The 16,916-nt window shown below is 41.6% G+C and overlaps 1 protein-coding gene across 14 annotated transcripts; it reads left to right on the top strand.

Moving 5' to 3' along the window:
* The first annotated feature begins 282 nt into the window (after window positions 1–282).
* LOC123054678 (uncharacterized) lies at window positions 283–4,514 on the top strand. Of its 14 annotated transcripts, none has more exons than XM_044478495.1 (8): window positions 283–1,002; window positions 1,980–2,054; window positions 2,215–2,323; window positions 2,406–2,677; window positions 2,938–2,987; window positions 3,085–3,170; window positions 3,467–3,639; window positions 4,375–4,514. In XM_044478495.1, exons 1-4 carry the CDS (start codon window positions 375–377, stop codon window positions 2,512–2,514), a joined length of 921 nt encoding a protein of 306 aa, XP_044334430.1. In that variant the 5' UTR covers window positions 283–374; the 3' UTR covers window positions 2,515–2,677; window positions 2,938–2,987; window positions 3,085–3,170; window positions 3,467–3,639; window positions 4,375–4,514. The 14 variants fall into 14 exon arrangements, 7 of the variants coding, with proteins under 7 accessions (XP_044334430.1, XP_044334428.1, XP_044334429.1 ...); XM_044478493.1 differs by having other exon boundaries at window positions 3,255–3,639; XM_044478494.1 differs by having other exon boundaries at window positions 2,932–2,987.
* Window positions 4,515–16,916: the final 12,402 nt, after the last annotated feature.

Genomic DNA, 16,916 nt, shown 5'->3' with positions numbered 1-16,916 from the left:
CCGAGGCCGAAGCCGCTGCCGCCCGCCTCGACGCCGGAGCCGTCGCCGCGGGAACCGTCCCGATCCGCCACCTGACCCACCGGTTTTTCCAGTCTGGTAATAAACTGCCCCGATTCACCGGTTTTCTCTACTCCTAATGAAGCAGTTGGTGAATAGTCTTTACGGTTTTTTTTCGTTGGTTTTTTTTCGTCCTCCTCCCACCTCCCCCGGTCGACCGAAGACACCTCGCACGAAAATAACCGGACGACGGCTGAGGCCCCCTCGTACGAAAATAAACCGAAACAAACGGACGGGCCTGGAAACGACGAACCCTCGCACGAAAGAAACCTCACCACCGAGGCTGCCCTCATCTATTCGCTACAACGACGGGAGCCATGCCGCCGCCGCCACCGCGATCCCTGAAACGCCGCCGATCTATTCGCTACATCGACGGAAACCAGGCGCTAGCCACGGATCCCTTTGCCGGCGCCGAGCAGTCATCGAGGAGCCGGCGCCGAGGTCCTAAAGAGGCGCCGCCGCCATCGTTGCAGGCCTCCGGGTCGCCATCGGGACACCGCTGCCGAGATCCGCCTTCGCCTTCGTCCGGCAGAGGCGGCGGAAGGCAGCCGGGAGGGGAAGCACACAACGACCCGGAAGACATCCGCCCTCACGCGCTCATCGTCTTGCTCGATCTACCCGAGGGCTGCCGATGGGCGCCTCGGCGGCGGCCACGGCGAGATCTGCGTCTGGGACGTGACAATCCCTCCACCCTGGTCGCCGGTGAGATTTCACTGCCTCGATCCTCCCGGTCCCAGTTTATCAGGTCGTCCCTGACAAGAGGGAGCGAGAGATGCTACTGCCGGGCACGTGCACGCACGTGGGGCGGCCGCCTGCGAGCGGGGCCGCGTCCTCTCTCCTTCGTCGACCATGGCCTCCGAACCACTCCGTTGAGCGGTACCTCTGCGCCCAAGTGTCCGCTCCTCGATCTTCAACAGATTTGTTATCTCCTCTCTTCCGTTGCAGGTCAATCCCAATTTGATTTCTTATCTGCTACGTATATTGCATTTGTTCTCCCAAATGGGTCAGCGTGCCTTCTGTGTCAAAATTTGGAGATGTAGTTCTGAAAACCAATGAACAAGGAGAAATTTGGAGATGTAGTTCTAAAAAACAGTGAACAAGAAGCACATGGGAGCCGCTCAATGCTCTACTATTGAAAGTTGAGTAGGTGATTATGAGATGAAGACGCTGGAAGAAGTTGGTGTGGTTGTTTCTCAGTGAAACTTATCTGTAGTCAAGTCATACCCAGCCCGTTGACCATCATCCGAATGCTTCTGATAATAACCAAGTGTTTTCTATTGAATATGTTACAATCCATTCTGAAGCAAACTGAGTTACTAGCAGTTTAAGAAGATGTTATACACCTGACTGATGAAGATCTTTTTTATATCCACAAGGCATTTCATGACGATCCAAGTATATTGCTGATCAAATAGAAAATATGTAATTTTCTGTTTCGGTAATAAACGGGCAATTCAACGTATAGCTGGGGCAGCCTGATTTCCTCTTACACATGCCCGCTAGCAGCAGCAGTTACGACCAGGCGGTTGCGGCCTGACTTGGCGGCTCTTCCTTTTTGTTTTGTGTTTGAATCAGATTTGGTGGTCTCGATTTTACAGGCATGTGTTGATCTTGGCCTTGTTCTGTATGCAGGTAGGGTACACTTGATGTTTCATGTTTGGTGAAAGAAAAGGAGCCTCCTATGTTGATTTCGGGCAAGACATACATTATGCCATGCATTAGTAGATCAATTGCTTCTCTGTGTAGGGGAACGATTAGTGATTGAATCTCTCTGTCTCGTTTCTTGATTATCCAATTAATTTACCCTCATCTATGCATAAATTGGTCCGATTGAGTTATGCCATTTTTCTAATAATCTATATTGGTTCTATATATGACTAGAACAATATGATACGATGCACATCGGTCCGCTTTACTGGCAGTTATCTTTCAAGATGGAGGGGAGGCACTCGTGTGGACCTGCTCAATGTTCGAGGAGATACGGCTGACTAAACAAGGTTATTTTAAAGTTCTTTGTGGTTCATGTTAGCTATCTATCAGTAATAGTACAACCTTGATTTTTATGTCGTCCAGGTTTACCTAACATTCAGTAACATTACTTTCCATTGGAGACTTCTTATAGGAGGTGCTTATAAAATGATGGTTGAACATGTACAGATTTTGGATCACGATCATCTATTTACCAGGCATCAGTTAACTCAAGGCATCGATCAAAATCTAGCATTCTTTGTTGTGTGCACCATGGAGAAGACAAAGAACAGAGATTGTGTGATATATCCGATAGCGCAATATAATTTTCTCTTGCATATTTATAATCTGCCATTTGAATGATGTTTTCTGTGTTGTAGTCAAATCAAGTCAATTTGCAACTTTGGTGTTGTGACGTTGGAGGCCGTGCTCAACAGCAATGGGGGATTGTTCGTTGATGCCCGACCCATGATGCCGGCGAAGGAATGAGAGTCGACGAGGAGTGGACACCATGGGTTTGTGAACTGGCGAAGCCTCCGTTGTCCATTTGGTAATGTCCGACCCATCAGAGGCATAGTATGACTTGCCCCGATTATGATGTCGTCTACAAACATCCGACGGAGGGGAACCCGTCCCAGTTTCCATCTTGATGGTAAGTTCTCTAATCTTCTATCTCATGGGATGTGATGTGGTTGCCTTCATTTTGGCTTTTGACAAAGGGTTGAAATTAGCTTATGTGCTTCCGACAATTAAAATTCCAGTGATATTATCAACCTTCAGCGAGCAGTGACAACGAACTCCATCCCCCCACACCACCACACCCAAATGGCGTAGGATAGACTGATGTTTCATGTGATGTGCTTTAAGCCATGTTTCAGCTTGTCTTGACCCAGCATGTATTTTTAGTTTCAGTTGTTGAGCTCTGCACTATAAAACCGAGAAATACCCAAGGCTTTTTACAGGTCAGGCATGTTTACTAAAATATATAATTTCTAAATCATTTCCAGCAATATGTGAGTTGTTTTCTTGCTCAACCTTACGCTGGGATCATGTCTACAGACTACAAATAGAGGGAAGTTTGCATGTGCCTTACTAGAGACAGATGAACCAATAAAATGATTGGAAAGGTTCTTCCCAAGCAAAAGGTAAGCTGAATCTTGTACAGTTTACTTCATAATATATTTTGGTCAGTATGTTGTTTATTTTCTGAAATTGATACTCCATTGTAGATTACCTATGATGAAAATTACATTCTCTGCGGGCGCTGATTCAGATATATTACTATGGGCAAAGGAAGTTCAAAATTTATCTCAATCAAACATGTGCAAAGGAAAATTCAAAATATGTTATGTCAGGAAAAGATTCTTAAACCAGTGAAGTATCTAGAGGGCTTATTAGGACACTGCTCATATTGTTTGATACTTTACCATCTGGGGATTAGGCTATCGGTGAACACGACAATGTGGCTGTTGGTCACGGATGCCGGGGGCGTGAGCGGGGTTGAGGAGCTCACATGGTGCTATACATGACGACCTGCGAGTGGTGGCAGGAGGTGGCATGCCTGCTACTTGGCTGGAAGTCCGACATGAACTCCCACGACCGGCTGTAAGCATGGTACGTACCCAATCGTCAAACTTTCTTCTTTCACCTCCTTCTTATGTAGAAATTAAACTTCGCTGCACACCGGACATTCCTACTTTCAGTCAGTCATTTCTGCCCATTCCGATTGTTAATACTAAGTGTACATGTCACCCACATTGGACCAGTCTATTGCATTTGAATTACCTTGATCTATGGAAATAGTTATATAGGCATGCTACGTGCAAGTGCTTATCTAGGCAATCCAAAGTTCAGCCTGTAGTTTTATGCACACCATCCCAGTCAGCAATAGATGCATGGTTGCCCATGCGTTGCCACAGAACAATCCTACAGTGGGGCAGTGCTATCCTAAAGTGGGGATGAGAGGATTCAGCGGCTGCACCGGTGGCTTGTCTATCTCCAGGAGATGGAGCGCGCCGCCTCATCGATGTGGGAGCTACATTGCACTAACAGGGCACGATGCCTCATGGATGCGGGAGCTGCAGTGCACTATTTAAGAGTTCAAAAGCATGAAGGAGGAAATTACCGACAAGTGTTTAAGATCACGAAGGAGGATGTCAAAGTTTTCCATTGTCAAGGACTTGTGAGCAAGTAGTATATGGGCTTCACTCTGATTCTAATGAAAAAGTTGGCTATCTGATTCTAAAAATAAGAGCAGAAAATAATAGAGATGTATCTACATGTGTGTGCATTAAAATTCATTTTATTCTGTTAGTCGAGGTTATAACCTTTCAAACTTTACTTATCCAGGTTGTGAAGACCTTCCAGCATTACCCCAGGAAGCTAACACATCAGCTTGTGCCATACGTGGTGTTTTCTTGTTGATGAATGTTGGTCTAGGTAATTTCTTTGATGAACCATGTGACAATTAATAAAGTTAATAAAGGACATCATACTCTTTTTGTCTGCCTTGATCGCAGTGGGGCGGGGGTGAGCCGTTGGAGAGAGAGGCGGGGCAGTGGTGCATGCGTGCAGTGCGTCTGGACGACAGAATGCATGAACGAGTGATTGGTGTGGTGGTTGGCGGTGCTTGGGCATTGATGTTCGATTTGAGAGGAAGAAGAAAGATTAGCTGCTGATTTTGGGGGGAAGAAGAGAGATTGAGCGTGTTGTTGTTGTCGTGTGTGGTCTTGGGAGAGGAATAAAAGAGAGTAGTAAAGAGCTGTAGAGAGATAGCGAGGGATTGAGAGGCTACTACTATTTTTATTGCTGTCGATGCTTGCACAATGCTATTTCTTATTATACGGGGGTATTCATCTTTGGAATAAAAACAATCATCCCCCCCCCCCCTCAATATTTTAGTCATGACTTAGTTTTACTTACTAACCTCTCTTCATATTTATTTGTAGATTGAATTTAGCTTTTTATGAAGTTCTAAAGAATAGTTCTGACCTTTGTGGGTAGTCAACCCAATTCTGGTTCTTGGTTGAAAGCCTCTTGCATCATAGTTTACTCAAAGGCAGCTTCAGATTGATTCTCGTACCTAGGTAGTCATCCTTGGAAGCAATAGTTCTAATTTTTATAAAGAAGCATGTTATTTGTTTGTTTTTGTATAACCAAAAAAATATTTCAAACATATGTTGTGATTAGAATTATGACAGGATCGTTTTTCATCACTATTCTTTTTGGACTTGAATTGATCTATGTCTAAATTACACATAGTGTGTATGAGCAAATTATTATAGTTTGACTTTCATGTCTTGGATCCGTGGCAAATCATAGTCACCTTAGTACTATGTTGCCTTATGCATGTCTTTCTGATGGCCTTATTAAAGATTGCCGGTTCTATGGTTTTAAACACAAGATGATATTTTTGTAGCATATTTAATATAAGTTCTACTCTATAATTTTAAATTCGAAAAACATTTTTAGTTGGGAGAAGGAAAGAAGAAATAAAATGATAGCGCTTTAGAACGGTAAAAAAAATAAGTCGGCAATACAGCCTGTGCGTTCTACTAGTCTTTTTAGGTTTTCGGTTTATTTTTTCGGTTCGATCTATTTAGCGATCGTTCGTTTGTTAGGGTTCTGTAGCGAACAGATTCGTTAGGTTAGTTTCTGTTAGCGAGCGTTCGCTCGATAGACTTTTCTTTTTTCTGTTTATTTTATGTCAGGGACCTATCCTTGAATATTTTATTTACAGATTAGCCCCAGGTTTTCAAACGATCGCAACTTTTTACTCGTTTGTCCAAATCCAACGAAACCAACGCCCACTTCCTCATTATGATCTCCTCTATACATATAACCAACTTAAACATATTTTTGAAAGTTTAAAATTTGATTTCAAATAGATTTGAATCTCTTTTGTTCATAACTTGAGTTTTATAACTCCGATTTAGTTGATTCTTTTTGCAAATTGAAGCTGTTGACCTAAACGTTCCGATAAGGCCAAATCCACCTAATTTTTGTACTGTTAGAAATTGTTTTCTGTTGCAAGAGTTAATCGGTTGTTTTTGAAGTTTTCCGAGATCTTTTTCTTCAATTCCTTTTGCATGATTTCTTATGTGTGGTTACTATTGCTTGCTCACGATAGATTGACCGGAGTGTGATGAATAGAACTATCAAGAGTTATGAGTGCGAATCATCTTCATCAACAGTACAAGGCAAGTTCACACTTTGATCATACTTTTCATTACCCAGTTTTATGCATTAGTTTCAATCCTCAAACACTGCATGGTTAGGACTTGATAACATGTGGGTATTGGGAAGTAGTTGATCAGGTAGAACCTATTGTATTATATTCAAACCCTTGGGAGTTACTACATTATGCTTACTGCTATGCTATGCTCGTAAACGTGGTTTGGTTTTGAGAGAATTCATGAAAGATGTGAGAGTTGTTGTTAACTAAGGTTTAACTTAAGGTGGTTACTTTCATACACATCTGGGTCGATTGGTTGGGGCACCCTGGAGCACCCAGTGGTTTGCCCGGGCACCTAGAGAACCCAGTGCTTGCCCAAGAGGATCCCGGAGTACCCGTGTGATCACCCTATGGAATGCCACCCAGGCTCAAAGGGATCATAAGATTTATTCATGCTAGAAACTTCCGTGTGCAGCCACAAGCCATTATGGGCTCTGGCGTAGTTGAGTATGTTGTGTGACTTCTTTCAGTGGTAGGATAACAGATGTAGGGGAAAGTAGGTGGTACTGTCTACCAAGAGTAAAGAGTTAATGCTTCAAAAAGACTGTGTCTCGATCATCCGTTTCTCAAACATCATGTAGTGCGAGAAATTCAACGGAGGAGATCGAGTCTTGTGGGGAAAAGTGTGCAAACCTCTGCAGAGTGTACAAACTAATCATGGTTAGCCGTGTCGCCGGTTATGGACGTCTTGAGTGTCTGGTACTTGGATTATCATGTTGATCTCAACACTTTACTTAATTAATTTGGTTGGGTTAATGATTACTATTTTGGGATTGAGTTGGAGGAACCTTCTCAATTTTTCAATCAACTTTGTAGTTAAATAAAATATATTTTGTAGGGAAAAATTGGCTTTATGCAAAATTTAACTTAGAGCCTCCACCAGCCAAATATGCATGTAGTGATAGCTATTATTCCTCATTGCTCTATGGTGTGAATTTGCCAGTACATTCAATGTATTAACCTACATGGCTGCAACGTCTCATGTTGCAGGAATTTTACGACAAGTAAGTGATACGTTAGGGTTACGATGTCTACACTCAACTTTCCCGTTGGAGTTGTTTGGACTCCACAACCCTGTTGTTACTTCTGCTATATGGATTAAGGTAATAGTATTTACTTTACTTTATACATTTGATTTACCTCTGTTATAAATCCTCGAGTACTGTGTGTGTCAGCATACCGATCCAGGGATGACACTTAAGCACAGAGACTTCGATCCATTCGGGTCTGGTCGCTACGTATTGAAGGTAATATCGACATCTGGGTCGCTGTGTAGACACCTCCAGTTCTACCATTATGTGAGTTTCTCAACCATATTTATGTCTTGGATATTGTTTATTCAAAAATAGTTGACAACTATTTTCTATTGCAGCTTATTTCCATTCAAGCAAACATGTCCGGCGCTTGGTAGACATGACCGTCCACTGTCCCGGGGCCGAACTAAATTGCGAGGAGATAAGTCATTATGTTTCATGGCTTTAGGATCTTGATGTTGTCAAGACAAATTATTTTCCTGGACTTAGAAATCTTAGTACTCAAAATGTGCGACCAATAGTGTTCATATTGAACTATGGTCACATCTATTTAGGAAAGATTGATACGTCTCCAACGTATCTACTTTTCCAAACACTTTTGCCCTTGTTTTGGACTCTAACTTGCATGATTTGAATGGAACTAACCCGGACTGACGCTGTTTTCAGCAGAATTGCTATGGTTTTATTTTTGTGCCGAAAAAAACTTCTCGGAATGACCTGAAACTTCACGGAGAATATTTTTGGAATTTATAAAAAATACTGGCGAAAAAATCAGCATCAGGGGCCCATACCCTGTCCATGAGGGTGGAGGGCGCGCCCCCTGCCTCGTGGGCCCCCTGAGACTCCACCGACCTCAACTCCAACTCCATATATTCACGTTCGGGAAAAAACAGAGAGAAGGATTCATCACGTTTTACGATACGGAGTTGCCGCCAAGCCCTAAACTCTCTCGGGAGGGCTGATCTGGAGTCCGTTCGGGGCTCCGGAGAGGGGAATCCGTCGCCGTCGTCATTATCAGCCATCCTCCATCACCAATTTCATGATGCTCACCGTCGTGCGTGAGTAATCCCATCGTAGGCTTGCTGGATGGTGATGGGTTGGATGAGATTTATCATGTAATCGAGTTAGTTTTGTTAGGGTTTGATCCCTAGTATCCATTATGTTCTAAGATTGATGTTGCTATGACTTTGCTATGCTTAATGCTTATCACTAGGGCCCGAGTGCCATGAATTCAGATCTGAACCTATTATGTTTTCATGAATACATGTGAGTTCTTGATAGTCAATAGTCATCTACTATGTGTTATGATCCGGCAACCCCGAAGTGACAATAATCAGGACCCCTCTCGGTGATGACCGTAGTTTGAGGAGTTCATGTATTCATTAAGTGTTAATGCTTTGGTCTGGTACTCTATTAAAAGGAGGCCTTAATATCCCTTAGTTTCCAATAGGACCCCGCTGCCACGGGAGGGTAGGACAAAAGATGTCATGCAAGTTCTTTTCCATAAGCACGTATGACTATATTCGGAATACATGCCTACATTACATTGATGAACTGGAGCTAGTTCTGTGTCACCCTATGTTATAACTGTTGCATGAGGAATCGCATCCGACATAATTATCCATCACTGATCCATTGCCAACGAGCTTTTCACATATTGATCTTTGCTTAGTTACTTTTCCGTTGCTACTGTTACGATTGCTACAAAAACTGCTACTGTTACTTTTGCCACCGTTACCATTACTTCCATACTACTTTGCTACTAAATACTTTGCTGCAGATATTAAGTCTTCCAGGTGTGGTTGAATTGACAACTCAGCCACTAATACTTGAGAATATTCTTTGGCTCCCCTTGTGTCGAATCAATAAATTTGAGTTGAATACTCTACCCTCGAAAACTGTTGTGATCCCCTATACTTATGGGTTATCAAGACTATTTTCTGGCGCCGTTGCCGGGGAGCATAGCTCTATTCTTTGAGTCACTTGGGATTTACATCTCTTGATCACTATGAGGAACTTGAAAGAACCAAGATTTATCCCTCAACTACGAGGGGAGGTAAGAATCTGCCATCTAGCTCTGCACTTGATTCACCTTCTATTATGAGTAAACTTGCGACACCTACTCTTGCTATTGATTCTGATATGTCGCATGTTATTGATGAGGCCACTTCTGCTTTGCATGATACTTATGATGAAACTACTTCTATGCTTGATAATACTGTGCCATTAGGTGAATTTCTTGATGAACAACTTGCTAGGGTTAGAGAGAATGAAATTATTGAAACTGATAATATTGATGAAAGTGATGGTGAAGATTCTCCCCCTAGATATGAATTGCCTGATGTGCCTGAGGGTTATGTTATGGATGAAGAAACTGGTAGAGATCTTTTTGCTTGCAAAGATAGATATGATCTTAAGAAACTGTTAGCTAAGCTGAAAGAAAAATCTCTGAATGCTAGAATGAAATATGACCTTGCTTTTGCTACTTCACCTATCTGTATTTCTGATAAGGATTATGATTTCTCTGTCAATACTGAGTTAATTACTTTGGTTGAATCTGATCCTTTCTATGGCTATGAATCTGAAACTGTTGTGGCACATCTTACTAAATTGAATGATATAGCCACCCTATTCACTCACGAGGAAAAAATTCTCATTAAAGGGTGATGCTAAAACATGGTTTAATTCTCTTAATCCTGGTTGTGTGCGTAGTCCCCAGGATATGATTTATTACTTCTCTGCTAAATATTTCCCCGCTCATAAGAAACAAGCTGCCTTAAGGGAAATATATAATTGTGTGCAAATTGAAGAAGAGAGTCTCCCACAAGCTTGGGGGAGGCTTCTCCGATTACTTAATGCTTTGCCTGATCATCCTCTCAAGAAAAATGAAATACTTGATATCTTTTATAATGGACTAACTGATACTTCCAGAGACCACCTGGATAGTTGTGTTGGTTGTGTTTTCAACGAAAGAACTGTTGAGCAAGCTGAATTGCTATTGAATAATATATTGAGTAATGATAATGATTGGACACTTCCTAAACCAACTCCTAAGCCAACTCCGAAGAAAAGAGGTATTCTATTTCTCAGTCCTGAAGATAAGCAAGAGGCAAAGAAATCTATGAAAGAAAAAGGTATTAAAGCTGAAGATGTTAAGAATTTACCACCTATTGAAGAAATACATGGTCTTGATAACCCGACACAGGTAGTGGAGGTAAATTCTCTCTATAGATTTGATAAGGGTGAAATCCCATCTACTAAGTTTGCTAGCCAATGCTTGGATGAGTTTGATAATTTTATTGTTAAACAAGAAAACTTCAATGCTTATGTTGGTAGACAATTGAAATGAAATGCTTATATGATTGAACACTTGAGTGATTATATGTCTAGAGTTAAAGGTGACCTTAGACTTATTAGTGAACATGCTTCTATGGTTACCACTCAAGTAGAACAAGTGCTTAAAGCTCAAAATGATTTGCTCAATGAATTAAATAATAAGAGAAATAATAATGCTGTTAGAGTTGTGACTAGAGGGGGTAAAATGACTCAGGAACCTTTGTATCCTGAGGGCCACCCTAAGAGAGTTGAGCAAGATTCTCAGAGAACTAATGTTGATGCACCTAGTCCTTCTAAGAAGAAAAAGAAAAATGATAGGACTTTGCATGCTTCTAGTGAACCTGTAGTTGACACACCTGAGAATCCCAATGATATTTCTATTTCTGATGCTGAAACACAATCTGGTGATGAACATGAACCTAGTGATAATGTTAATGATGATGTTCATGTTGATGCTCAACCTAGCAATAACAAGGATGTGGAAATTGAACCTGCTGTTGATCTTGATAACCCACAATCAAAGAATCAACGTTATGATAAGAGAGACTTCGTTGCTAGGAAGCACGGTAAAGAAAGAGAACATGGGTTCAGAAACCCATACCTTTTCCTCCTAAACCATCCAAGAAAAAGGATGATGAGGATTTTGAGCGCTTCGCTGAAATGATTAGACCCATCTTTTTGCGTATGCGTTTGACTGGTATGCTTAAAATGAATCCTTATGTTAAGTACATGAAAGATATTGTTACAAATAAAAGAAAGATACCGGAAGCTGAAATTTCCACCATGCTTGCCAATTATACTTTTAAGGGTGGAATACCTAAGAAACTAGGAGATCCAGGAGTACCAACTATACCATGCTCCATTAAAAGAACTATGTTAAAACTGCTTTATGTGATCTTGGAGCCGGTATTAGTGTTATGCCTCTCTCTTTATATCGTAGACTTGATTTGAATAAGTTGACACCTATTGAAATATATTTGCAAATGGCCGATAAATCAACTACTATACCTGTCGGTATTTGTGAGGATGTGGCTGTTGTGGTTGCAAACGTTACTATTTTAACAGACTTTGTTATTCTTGATATTCCTGGGGACGATAGTATGTCGATTATCCTTGGTAGACCCTTTTTGAATACTGCAGGGGATGTTATTGATTGCAACAAAGGCAATGTCACTTTTCATGTTAATGGTAATGAGCATACGGTACACTTTCCGAGGAAACAACCTCAAGTCCATAGTATCAATTCTATTGGAAAAACTTCAACGGTTATTATTGGAGGTTTTGAATTCCCTCTTCCTACTGTCAAAAAGAAATATGATATTCTATTGTTGGGGACGTGCATATCCCCGTTGAGGTAACGTAGTGTTATTTGAAAATTCTCTGGTTTCATGTTATTCAGAAAGAGTTTGTTAACAAGGCTTGATCAACCTTGTTAGTGGATTCCTTTTGATGAGAATGAGATGGATGAAGTTAGAAAGCACAACTCTCTGTACCCTCTTTTTACTTTCTGTTATTTAGATTAAATAAAGCAAAAATAGTATTTTCTGTCTGTTTTCTGAATTATCCTTGCAATAAAAAAATACCTCGAAAATAAAAGTTCTCCAAACGTCCTGAAAATGAAATATGATTTTTTGTAGAATATTTAAGAATATCTGGCACTGATAACTCACCAGGGGACCCCACCATCTGGCCACGAGGGTGCAGGGCGCGCCCCCCTGCCTCATGGGCCCCACATGGACCCCCTCCACTTTATTATGCACCCACTCACTTCGTCTTCCTCCAGAAAAAATCCTCCCATAGCTCAAACCCGTGTTCTAGCTCATCTTGCTACCATTTTCGATCTCCTTGCTCAAAGCTTCATTCACAAAACTGTTTTGGGGGATTGCTCTTCGGTATGTGACTCCTCCAATGGTCCAATTAGTTTTTGTTCTAGTGCTTTATTTATTGCAAATTTTTGCTGCTAAGGTGACCATGTTCTTGAGCTTGCATGTCAAATTTATATGGTCCCAAGTGGTTCTAATGCATGAGATAGTCTCTAGGAACTTGTGGGAGTAGTTGCTATTAATCTTGTTGGGTTTGGTTCACTTTTATTTTGAGTCACTAAAAATTTCAGAAATTTTCCAGAGAAACAAAAATGTCCAGGAAAATGTACCAAGGTGGTTCCTCAAGGAAGCAAGGACCAAGGCTCGCGATACGCGAGCCGAATGATGAACCACCGAGGGAAGCTCAGGTGCGGCCTTGTGAATGGCCGTCAGAGGAGTTTATGGTCCAGGCAGGAATCAAGGATGAATTTGACACGTATGTGCGTAACGCTGATCTTGAGGGCTTCGTGTCAGATAAGTGCCCACAATACTACTACCTAACTGATTCCTTTGTGAGAAGGTTTAAATTTACATCCTCGCGCAATTCTCACACTGTTTTATTTGATCTTTATGATAAATCATATACCATGGACCTAGAAGATTTTAATACTGCTTGTAAACTCCCGCAGTGGGGCAATGTTAGTGAACCTCGCAAATCTGAATATAAAGACTTTCTTGCTAGTATCACTGTGGGGGAATCTAGAGAAATCACACAAGCTACCATAGGGAGCATTCACTTTCCTTCCGTACATTATTTTTCTATCTTCGTAGGTAGATGCATTAATGGTAAAGATGGGGCTTGTCACATGTGCGTTCCAGATCCTAGTGTCCTCAAGAGTGCAGTATTAGGTGATAAACAATATAACTTGGGGGCCATTGTTGCACGAAGGTTGCATCTTAACGGTTTAAGTGGAGACGTGTTTGGTGGAATTTATGCAACTCGTGTAGCTAATTATCTTGATGTACCCATACGTGAAAATGATATGGAGTTACCTCCTGCTTATCTGGATTATAATGCTATGGTTCGCCATCAGTTTGTTGAGAGGAATGAACAGTCCCTCCAGTATCGACTAATCTTTGACAGACGTCGCACTATCCATGTTGCTCTCTCTTGATAACCCACAAGTATAGGGGATCAATTGTAGCCTCTTTCGATAAGTAAGAGTGTCGAACCCAACGAGGAGCTAAAGGTAGAACAAATATTCCCTCAAGTTCTATCGACCACCGATACAACTCTACGCACGCTTAACGTTCGCTTTACCTAGAACAAGTATGAAACTAGAAGTGGGTAAAAGAGGGGTTACACCGCTGCATAGAGGGGGGAAGAGTTGGTGATGATGGCGGTGAAGTTGTTGGTGAAGATTGCGATGATGATGGCCCCCGGTGGCACTCCGGCGCCACCGGAAGCGAGGGGGAGAGAGCCCCCCTCCTTCTTCTTCTTCCTTGACCTCCTCCCTAGATGGGAGAAGTGTTTTCCCTCTGGTCCTTGGTCTCCATGGCATGGGAGGGGCAAGAGCCCCTCCGAGATTGGATCTGTCTATCCGTCTCTCTCTGTTTCCGCGTTCTCAGATCTGGCCTTTCACCGTTTCTTTTATAACCGGAGATCCGTAACTCCGATTGGGCTGAATTTTGGACACGATCTCTATTCGGAAATTAGCTTCCCTGCGGAGAAAGAAGGGCTCCAACCGCCTTACGGGGTAGCCACGAGGGTCCAGGGCGCGCCTGACCCCCTGGGGCGCGCCCCCTGCCTCGTGGCCCCCTCGGGCATCGTATCGCGTTGATTCTTCTTCCCAAAAATCATAAATATTCCAAAAAAATCTCTGTCAGTTTTTATCCCGTTTGGACTCCGTTTAATATGGATTTTCTGCGAAACATAAAACATGCAACAAATAGGAACTGGCACTGGGCACTGGATCAATACGTTATTCCCAAAAATAGTATAAAAATTTGCCAAAAGTATATGAAAGTTGTATAATATTGGCATGGAACAATCAAAAATTGTAGATACGACGGAGACCTATCAGCATCCCCAAGCTTAATTCCTGCTCGTCCTCGAGTAGGTAAATGATAAAAAAGATAATTTTTGATGTGGAATGCTACCTAGCATAATCTTGATCATGTATCTAATCATGGCATGAATATTAAGACACGAGTGATTCAAAACAATAGTCTATCTTTTGACATTAAGACAATAATACTTCAAGCATACTAATAAAGCAATCATGTCTTTTCAAAATAACATGGCCAAAGAAAGTTATCCCTACAAAATCATATGGTCTGGCTATGCTCCATCTTCACCACACAAAGTATTTAAATCATGCACAACCCCGGTTTTAGCCAAGCAATTGTTTCATACTTTAGTATTCTCAAACTTTTTCAACTTTCACGCAATACATGAGCGTGAGCCACGGATATAGCACTATAGGTGGAATAGAATATGATGGTGGGGGTTTATGTGGAGAAGACAAAAAGGAGAAAGTCTCACATCGACGCGGCTAATCAACGGGCTATGGAGATGCCCATCAATTGATGTCAATGTGAGGAGTAGGGATTGTCATGCAACGGATGCACTAAGAGCTATAAGTGTATGAAAGCTCAAATTGGAAACTAAGTGGGTGTGCATCCAACTTGCTTGCTCATGAAGGCCTCGGGCATTTGAGGAAGCTCATCATCGGAATATACAAGCCAAGTTCTATAATGAAAATTCCCACTAGTATATGAAAGTGATAACTCAAGAGAATCTCTATATGAAGAACATGGTGCTACTATGAAGCACAAGTGTGGTAAAAGGATAGTAACATTGCCCCTTCTCTCTTTTTCTCTCATTTTTTTATTTTCTTTTATTATTATTATTATTTTTTATTTTTTTGGTGGGCTTCTTTGGCCTCTTGTATTTTTTTGTAAAGTCCGGAGTCTCATCCCGACTTGTGGGGGAATCATAGCCTCCATCATCCTTTCCTCACTAGGGCAATGCTCTAATAATGATGATCATCACACTTTATTTACTTACAACTCAATATTACAACTCGATATATAGAACAAAGATATGACTCTATATGAATGCCTCCGGCGGTGTACCGGGATGTGCAATGATCTAGCATAGCAAAGATATCAAAAAAGGGACAAGCCATGAAAACATCATGCTAGCTATCTTACGATCATGCAAAGCAATATGACAATGAATGCTCAAGTCATGTATATGATGATGATGGAAGTTGCATGGCAATATATTTCGGAAGGGCTATGTAAATGCCATGATAGGTAGGTATGGTGGCTGTTTTGAGGAAGATATAAGGAGGCTTATGTGTGATAGAGCGTATCGTATCACGGGGTTTGGATGCACCGGCGAAGTTTGCACCAACTCTCGAGGTGAGAAAGGGCAATGCACGGTACCGAAGAGGCTAGCAATGATGGAAGGGTGAGAGTGCGTATAATCCATGGACTCAACATTAGTCATAAAGAACTCACATACTTATTGCAAAAATTTAGAAGCTATCGAAACCAAGTATTAGACGCATGCTCCTAGGGGAAGGGTTGGTAGGAGTTAACCATCGCGCGATCCCGACCTCCACACAAAGGATGACAATCAAAAAATAAATCATGCTCCGACTTCATCACATAACGGTTCACCATACGTGCATGCTTCGGGAATCACAAACCTCAACACAAGTATTTCTACTAATCCACAACTACTCACTAGCACAACTCTAATATCACCACCTTTATATCGCAAAACTATTGCAAGGAATCAAACATATCATATTCAGTGATCTACAAGTTTTATGTAGGTTTTATGACTAACCATGTGAATGACCAATTCCTGTCAACTCTCTAAATAGATATAAGTGAAGCAAGAGAGTTTAATTCTTTCTACAAAAGATATGCCCACGCTCTAACAAATATAAGTGAAGCGAAAGAGCATTCTACAAATGGCGGTTTTCTATGTGAAGAGAAACAGGCAATCCAAACTTCAAATGATATAAGTGAAGCACATGAAGCATTCTATAAAGTCATACTCAAAAGATTTAAGTGAAGTGAAAAGAGCATTATATAAATCAACCAAGGACTATCTCATACCAGCATGGTGCATAAAATAAAAGTGAAAACTAAATGCAAAAGACGCTCCAAGATTTGCACATATCGCATGAACGAAACGAATCCGAAAACATACCGATACTTGTTGAAGAAAGATGGGATGCCTTCTGGGGCATCCCCAAGCTTAGACGCTTGAGTCTCCTTGAATATTTACTTGGGGTGCCTTGGGAATCCCCAAGCTTGAGCTCTTGCCTCTCCTCCTTTTCCTCATATCGAGACCTTCTTGATCATCGAACACTTCATCCACACAGAACTTCAACAGAAAGCTCGGTAAGATCCGTTAGTATAATAAAGCAAATCACTACTCTAAGTAGTGTTGCAAACCAACTC

This window comes from Triticum aestivum, chromosome 2D (genome assembly GCF_018294505.1).
Source record: "Triticum aestivum cultivar Chinese Spring chromosome 2D, IWGSC CS RefSeq v2.1, whole genome shotgun sequence".
NCBI classification, from domain to species: domain Eukaryota; kingdom Viridiplantae; phylum Streptophyta; class Magnoliopsida; order Poales; family Poaceae; genus Triticum; species Triticum aestivum.
The sequence above is the reverse complement of the archived record's forward strand: the minus strand, read 5'-3'. Positions and strand labels throughout refer to the sequence as shown.